Source organism: Staurois parvus, unplaced genomic scaffold (assembly GCF_062004578.1).
Source record: "Staurois parvus isolate SC_StPar_1 unplaced genomic scaffold, SC_StPar_1.0 ptg000172l, whole genome shotgun sequence".
In the NCBI taxonomy this organism is placed as follows: Eukaryota; Metazoa; Chordata; class Amphibia; order Anura; family Ranidae; genus Staurois; species Staurois parvus.
The window spans coordinates 1,545,001-1,553,854 of NW_028317968.1; the positions used below are offsets into that span (position 1 = coordinate 1,545,001).

Consider the following 8,854-nt stretch of genomic DNA (forward strand, 5'->3'; position numbering starts at 1 on the left):
GAATGACCCGTATGAAATTTTAATCATTCTTTTTCACTATATAGAGCTTTCTTTTGGTGGTATTTTAAAGGCAAATATGACTTTATTATTTTACGTAAATATAACAAACCGAGCATAGGAAGTATAAAAAAAAGTACAAGTATATTAACAAAAGAAAAACATCAGAGAGGTGGTTACGATCCATGTGGGTAAATGAAAATAGTGCAATATAACAGTAAGAGGGAAGGAGCGATAACCCCTTTATATGGAGGTAAAACTTAACAGATTGTCAGGGGAGTATCCCCTGGCACGATGTATGAAAGAGCTCTGCACAACCAAGATGGTAAACCGTAATTGAGGAGAAAGAGAGGGAAAAAAAGGGGGGGACAGAAGGAAAAAGAAAAGAAGGGGTCAGTGGAAAAGGTATCGAAGGAGAAGAAAGAAAAAAGATGGGGAACGGGGACGTCAGTAAGCAGCAATGGGATAGCTGCCCATGCGTGTATCATGGAAACAACCCTGTCGCACACAGCACAGTGTGCGCCGCAGGGTCCAACCAGTGGATAAGCCAAAATGAGATCGAGTTGGAGGGACCAGGCATAACTCCACTAGAGCGCAGCAGGGGCGCACATATCACGGAGAGACGTAGAGGAGAAGAAATTAAGCCAGACCGACCACAACATCTTATGTTTATCATAGGTATCATTAGTAAACGCCAGCATTTCCTCCATATGCATGGAATCATTAAGCACGGAGACCCACATCAGGGGGGGGGCAGCCGATTTCCAAAAGAGAGTTATTAATTGGCGGGCTGCAGACAGGAAGAAACGCAGCAGACTTTTCTTCTGTGAAGCCCGTGAGCCCGGTAATATAGAAAGAAGAGCAATTTCCGGCGAAGGGGCCAAGGACTCCCCATAGATCTCGTTATATACAGCAAAGACCTGCCACCAAAAGGGTTGTATTCGGTCACAATCCCACCAAATGTGAGTTGTGTACCAACAGCTATATCACAGCGCCAACAAAGATCAGATGTAGAAGGAAACATATTGTGTAGGGAGAGTGGATCCCTGTACCATCGGGAAAGGAGCTTAAAATTCTTTTTTTGTGAGTAGCAAGAAATTAGACGATTTATGAGTAAAGTGGAACGACGTAGACCATTCCTCCTCCGACACCTCCCTACCTAGGTCTCGAGCCCAAGCCTTAGTGTAGGAAGGGAGTTCAGAATAAATTGCATTATGGAGCACTTTATAGAGAGAGGCAAGGACATGTCTTGGCGGTTCAGGGAGGGAGCACAGCTGTTCAATCTTAGAAAGTGGACAATGGATGTTGGAGTGTAAGTGCTTGCAAAATGAAGATAGGTGTAGAGTGGTCAGCCAGTCCCTAGACCCACCTTGAAGGAGCGGAAGACCCGATTGGGGGTAAATAAAGTCCCGAGCTACGGGCCAGGAGGCACACGTAAAGGGTTCTATAATAGAGGAACCCAACCCTTGGGGAAGAGTGGGTTTTCAAATAGGGATGATAAAGGAGAGGGATTGAATGATAAGAGAGCAATTATGCCTCATTTATACCACAGCCGTAGCACAGCTAAGGTCAAGGAAGACAAGGCGGAAAAACGCTGATAGTCCCGATCGTACCCCCATGGTAAAGCCCGAAGATCCACCTGAGAAAGATCTTGTTCAATCATAGATGAAAAAGTCTAGGAAACCAATCGAGCATCTGGGCCAGCAACGCAGCTCTGTAATAAAGCTCAAAGTCTGGTAAACCTACTCCGCCCTCAAACCCACGGTGCCAAATAAATTGAATCGAAAGGGAGCGGAAAAAACTTTTAGGGACAGTGATTGGTATCGTCTGAAAAACGTATAATAGCTTAGGTAAGGTATTCATTTTGAGGGTGTTGATACGGCCGAACCAGGGAAGGGATGAAGTGCCCCATGTAGCCAAATCTTTTCGAATACGTGAAAGTAAGGGTAAATAATTAAGAGAATATAAAGCAGTAAGATCAGCCGAAATCAGGACCCCCAGATATGTGATGGCCTTAGATCGCCATTGAAAGGAAAAATTAGGCCGAAGGTTCGCTAGTACATGAGCAGGTAGAGAAATATTGAGGGCCTCCGTTTTAGAGATATTCAGTTTAAAGTTACTGAAGGAACCAAATCTACGGAATTCGTGGAAAAGACTGGGGAGGGAGACAAGTGGTTGTTGAACGTAAACTAGCAGGTCATCGGCGTATAAGGATAATTTGTGGTGTGCGGAGGGAGTCGTTAGCTCGTATAGCTCGCACAAGATGTTCCATTACTAAAACAAAGAGAAGAGGCGAGAGGGGACATCCTTGTCTGGTCCCATTCAATATGGGAAAGGATGAAGAAATCGTACCGTTAACCAGGACAGACGTTTTGGTGGTATTTAATCACCACTGGGTGTTTTAATTTTTGTGCTATAAATGAAAAAAAAGAGCAACAAATTTGAATGAAAAAAAAGAAAGTTTCTTTGTTTCTAATATAAAATTTTGCAAACAGGTAAATTTTCTCCACTGATGTTAATTGATTAGGCTGCATTGATGATATGCAACACTGATGGGTGGCACAGTTGGGTGGCAGTACTGGGCACTTTTGGGGCTGCACTGATCAAGGCACTGATCATCAGTGCCTTGATTATCAGTGCAGATGTCCTCTGTGACACTTGCAGTTTATCGGCAGCTCTTTGCTCACTCTGTGACAGTGTGAGGAAAGTGCTGCCGATAACTAGGAACTGTATTTACTTTGTGATCAGCTGTGTCCATATAAACAAACCATGTGAAACACATATGCGCCACAGTTATTTCCCTGGTGAAGTAGTTTTTATTGGAATAATTTTATATATGTGATTCTATTTATCCTTCTTTTCTAGGTTGCCATTAAAGACAAACAAGAAGGAATTGAATGAGCTTAATTAAAGATCCCTGCATTGGCTTGAAGTCCTCTGCTGTGATTTAAACATATCCCTTTTCTGCAGGGAATATATCTGACAAATTTGTTTCATTTTTTTTTTTTTTGTTATTATTTTTTTACTAATAAAATAACTTTTGCTTGTTTGTAACGTTCTTTTTTTGCCTGAATATATGGGAGATATGCCCTTTAGTCCTAAAGCAGGACTGCATGTTGGTGTAAATGCTTATCTTTGGAATGTATTGAGACAGTAAGAAATGCTATATCTTGTGGAAATAAAGCCAGCACAAAGTGGAGGTAGGCCATTCAACCAAATTGTCTGTCTGCCTTTTTTTTTGAAAGACCTAATGTACACAGGGTAAACTGTTACAAGGAAACATCCAACAGCTGTAAGACAGTAGTGACCATCCAAAACTGACTTGTCACTCCAAGTTTGAGTTATCAATAATGCATTTTGCTTTGGCTAGTGGCATATGATTAAACAATGGAAAATTGATGCATGAAATTCAAAAACAAACGCACCTGATCCTCGCCGAACTTTAGTGCATAAACTCATGATGCAGTTGGATGGAAAAAAAAAAGTAGGCTTTCAAAGCATGTTGAGAATCTATAGAAAATGAATATGCTCATGCAACATGCCTCTAAGAACCATAAAAAGTGCATGGAGAGTGAATGAGCCTTCAAACATCCAATTATTAGAGTATTCATTTACAGACCAATCCAGTCCTTTCTCTTATTGGAAGAGGTTATTTGTGAAATAAAAAACTTTCACAAAAACACAGGGCTTCATTGTTTTTAAAGCTCCCACATGGCAACCAGCAACATTTCAGCACTCTTAATTGGACATTGACTATAAAAACCTAAGACACTGTACAGATATAACAAAGCAAAGTGATTTTGCTGCCCAGAATATGAATATAATCTTCGGAATTAGCAGGGACAATAAGTAATGCACTCAACCACCATGGCCAGTAAGCACGCTCACCACACAAGACTCCATTGCTGAAGAAAAAACTTGTTTAAAGTTTGCTGCACAACATTTAGACAAGCCTGTGAAATAATGGGAGAGTATAGTCTGGTCAGATGAGACCAAAATTGAACTCTTTAGATGCCATAATACACACCATGTTTGGAGGTCAAATGGCACAGCACATCACCCCAAAAACACCATACCAACAGTGAAGTTTGCTAGTACTGTATGCTGAAAAACAGCCCCACATCATGATGTTCCCACCTCCAAACTTAATATCATTGAAGGAAGGGTGAATGGAAAAATGTACCAAGACATTCTTAATAAAAATCTGCCATCTACAAGGATGATGAAGGTGAAACAAGGGTGGACATTTCAGCAAGACAATAATCCCAAACACAAAGCCAAGGAAACTCATTTGGTTTCAAAGAAAGAAATCTGCTAGAATGGTCCAGCCAATCACCTAACTTGAATCCAATAGAAAATCTATGGAAAGAACTAATGATCAGAGTTTATAGAAGGCCCAGGGAACCTTCAAAAGTTGAAGACTATGTGGAACAATGGGCCAAAATCACACCTGAGAGATGCATGCAACTAGTTTCTCCATACGGGAGGTGTTTTGAAGCTGTCATTCCCAACAAAGGATTTTGTACGTAGAATTAACCACTTGCCCCCCAGAAGATTTACCCCCCCTTCCTGACCAGGCCATTTTTTTGCGATACGTCATTGCGTTACTTTGACAATCGCTTTGTCATGCAATGCTGCATACAAATGAAATTTATGTCCTTATTTTCCCACAAATGGAGCTTTCTTTTGGTGGTATTTGATCGCCTCTGCATTTTTTTAAATTTTTGCGCTATGAACAAAAGAAGACCCCCAGTTTTGAAGAAAAAAAAATATATATATTTTTGACTTTTTGCTATAAACCATATCCAGTAAAAAAAATTGTCAAATTTCGTCATAATTGTATTCTGCTACGTCTTTGCTAAAAGAAAAATCCCAATACATGTAAATTAATTGGTTCATGTGAAAGTTATAGCGTCTACAACTGGTGGTATATATTGAAAATTTTTTTTTTATATACTAGTAATGGCGGCGATCAGTGACTTATAGCGGGACTGCGGCGGGCATTCTGACACTGTGGGAAACTAACTGCCACTGACATCCTCAGTTACACTAAAACAGTGATCAATGCTAATAACACTACTGACACTGGGCAGGATGGGGTTAACATCTGGGACGATCAAAGGGTTAACTGTGTGTTTCACTTTATATGCGGTTTTACCATGTAAGCATGCTGCTTTTTATGGCTCTGCTATGTAGAGCCATACAAAACAGCATGCTGGTGCTGATGGGAGAGATCTGTATTGTTTACTATCAGTGTTCCTTAGCGATCGCCAGGTGCCGGCGGGGAATCTTGGGACCCGGTGGTCGACAGCTGTAGCCGCCAAAGCCAGCACGGGTAGGGCGGCATGCTCGTGCCTCCTGGCCAGAAATGCGAAATCACGTATGTATACGTGATTTTGCACAACCCTGCCACCCTGTAGTAGTAGTTCTGCTATAGGGTGGTCGAGAAGCGGTTAAATAAATTTCAGTTAGAGTGTTCAGTACTTTTTCCCTGTGTCATTCCATTTTAATACACTTAACTTATTTTCGGAATTTATTTGTTTTGGTGTCTTTGCATGTATGGGTTAATACCGACATGTAGTAAAAATTTCATGTCAATAGCACCTTAGAAATATATTTACTGAGAAAGCTGGTGATGTGTTTAATTCTTATTTTACCTGCTATATACAGTAGATATAAAAAGTCTACACACCCCTGTTAAAATGTCAGGTCTCCGTGATGTAAACAAATGAGACAATTATAAATAATTTCAGAACTTTTTCCACCTTTAATGGCACATATAAACTGTACAACTCAATTGAAAAACAAACAAATCTATTGGGATGGGGAGTAAACATAAAAAAACTAAAATAATATGGTTGCATAAGTGTGCACACCCTCTTATAACTGGGGATGTAGCTGTGTTCAGAATTAAACAATCACATTCAAAATCATGTTACACAGGAGTCAGTACACACCTGCCATCATTTAAAGTGCCTCTAATTAACCCCAAATAAAGTTCAGCTGTTTCAGTAGGTCTTTCCTGACATTTTCTTAAGTCGCATCCTACAGTAAAAGCCATGGTCCGCAGAGAGCTTCCAAAGCATCAGAGGGATCTCATTGTTAAAAGGTATCAGTCAAGAGAAAGGTACAAAAGAATTTCCGAGGCATTAGATATACCATGGAACACAGTGAAGACTGTTATCAAGTGGAGAAAATATGGCGCAATAGTGACATTACCAAGGACTGGACGTCCCTCCAAAATTGATGAAAAGACGAGAAGAAAACTGGTCTGGGAGGCTGCCATGAGGTCTACAGCAACATTAAAGGAGCTGCAGGAATATCTGGCAAGTATTGGCTGTGTGATACATGTGACAACAATCTCCCGTATTCTTCATATATCTGGGCTATGGGGTAGAGTGGCAAGGCGGAAGCCTTTTCATACGAAGAAAAACATCCAAGCCCAGCTAAATTTTGCAGAAACACATCTGAAGTCTCCCAAAAGTATGTGGGAAAATGTGTTATGGTCTGATGAAACCAAGGTTGAACTTTTTGGCCATAATTCCAAAATCTATATTTGGTGCAAAAACAACACTGCACATCACCAAAAGAACACCATACCCACAGTGAAACGTGGTGGCAGCATCATGCTTTGGGGCTTTTATTTTTTTCTTCAAATGGAACTGGAGCCTTAGTCAAGGTAGAGGAAATTAGAAACAGTTCCAAATATCAGTCAATATTGATATAGAAGCTTCTGCTAGAAAGCTGAATATGAAGATGAACTATATCTTTCAATATGACATCCAAATCAACAAAGGAATGGCTTCACCAGAAGCACATTTAACGTTTTGGAATGGCCCAGCCAGAGCCCAGTTCTGAATCAATCGAGAATCTGTGGGGTGATCTGAAGAGAGCTGTGCAAAGGAGATGCCCTCACAATCTGACAGATTTGGAGCGTTTTTGTAAGCAAGAGTGGGCAAATATTACCAAGTCAAGACGGGCCATGCTGATAGACTCATACCCAAAAAGACTGAGTGCTGTAATAAAATCAAAAGGTCCTTCAACAAAGTATTAGTTTAAGGGTGTGCACACTTATGCAACCATATTATTTTCGTTTTTTTATTTTTACCTCCCTCCACCTAAAAGATTTGTTTGTTGTTCAACTGAGTTGTACAGTTTATAGGTTACATTAAAGGTGAAAAAAGTTCTGAAATGATTTCTTTGTCTCTTTTTTTACATCACAGAAACCTCACATTTTAACAGGGGTGTGTAGACATTTTACACACACACCAAAAAAAATTAAAGGAACGCTTTTTAATCAGAGTATAGCATCATGTCAATGAAACTCCTGGGATATTGATCCGGTCAGGTAAGTAGCAGAGGGGATTGTTAACCAGCTGCTTTGGTGGTAATGAAATTAATAACAGGTGCACTAGATGGGCAACAATGAGATGACCCCCGAAACAGGAATTGTTTTACAGGTGACGGCCACTGACATTTTTTTTTTACCCTACTCATCTATTCTGTTTCTCACTAGTTTTACATTTGGCTAGGGTCAGTGTCATTACTGGTAGCATGAGGCGATACCTGGATCCTACAGAGGTTGCACAGGCAGTCCAACTCCTCCAGGATGGCACATCAGTATCTGCCATTGTCAGAAGGTTTGCTGTGTCTCCCAGCACAGTCTCAAGAGCATGGAGGAGATTCCAGGAGACAGGCACTTACTCTAGGAGTGCTGGACAGGGCCGTAGAAGGACCTTAACCCATCAGCAGGACTGGTTTCTGCTGCTCTGTGCAAGGAGGAACAGGATGGGCACTGCCAGAACCCCACTAAATGACCTCCATCAGGCCACTGGTGTGAATGTTTCTTACCAAACAATCAGAAACAAACCATGAGGGTGGCCTGAGGGCCCGACGTCCTCTAGTAGGCCCTGTGCTCACTGCCCAGCACCATAGAGCTTGATTGGCATTTGCCATTGAACACCAGAAATGGCAGGTTCACCACTGGCACCCTGTGCTTTTCACAGATGAGAGCAGGTTCATCCTGAGCACATGTGACAGACGTGAAAGGATATGGAGAAGCCCTGCAAAACATTATGCTGTCTGTAACACCTTTCAACATGACTGTTTTGGTGGTGGATCAGTGAGGGTCTGGGGACGCATATCCATGGAGGGACGCACAGACCTCTACAAGCTGGACAAATGCACCCTGACTGTCATTAGGTATTTAGATTAAATCCTTAGACCCTACGCTGGTGCTGTGGGTCCTGGGTTCCTTCTGGTGCATGACAATGCCTGGCCTCATGTAGCGAGAGTATTCAGGCAGTTCCTGGAGGATGAAAGAATTGATATCATCGAATGGCCCCCATGCTCACCTGACCTAAATCCAATAGAACACCTCTGGGATATCATGTTTCAGTCCATCCAACACCGTCAGGTTGCACCTCAGCCCAGATCTGGGAAGAAATACCCCCAGAACACCATCCGTTGTCTCATTAGGAGCATGCCTCAACATTTTCAGGCATGCATACAAGCACGTGGGGGGCCATACAAACTACTGACTACCATTTTGAGTTGCTGCAATGAAATTTCAGGAAAATGGACTAGTGTGCTGCATAATATTTTTACTTTGATTTTCTGGGTGTCTTTGAATTAAGTCCTCTGTAGGTTGATAATTTTTCTTTTCCATCAAATGATGGGGCATCCTTATGTTTCTAACACATTACCCAGTCCATATCAGTATAGATATCCAGCATGATATTTTTCCCCATTGAGATCTGATGTGTTTTCAAAGTGTTCCTTTAATTTTTTTTGAGCAGTGTATATTAGACTATATTGCCAAAATGACTGGGACACCCCTCCAAAGCATTGGTTTCAG

General features: G+C 41.4%; 1 protein-coding gene across 1 annotated transcript in view; it reads left to right on the plus strand.

The window, feature by feature from the left end:
- LOC149462577 (DNA-directed RNA polymerase II subunit RPB11-a) overlaps positions 1 to 3,215 on the plus strand; it is a 25,782-nt gene extending 22,567 nt beyond the window's left edge. The window contains exon 4 of the mRNA XM_089676572.1: positions 2,863 to 3,215. Within this exon, the coding sequence (XP_089532698.1) occupies positions 2,863 to 2,898 (36 nt within the window). The 3' untranslated portion in view covers positions 2,899 to 3,215. The remainder of the gene's footprint in view (positions 1 to 2,862) is intronic.
- The last annotated feature ends 5,639 nt before the right edge of the window (positions 3,216 to 8,854 follow it).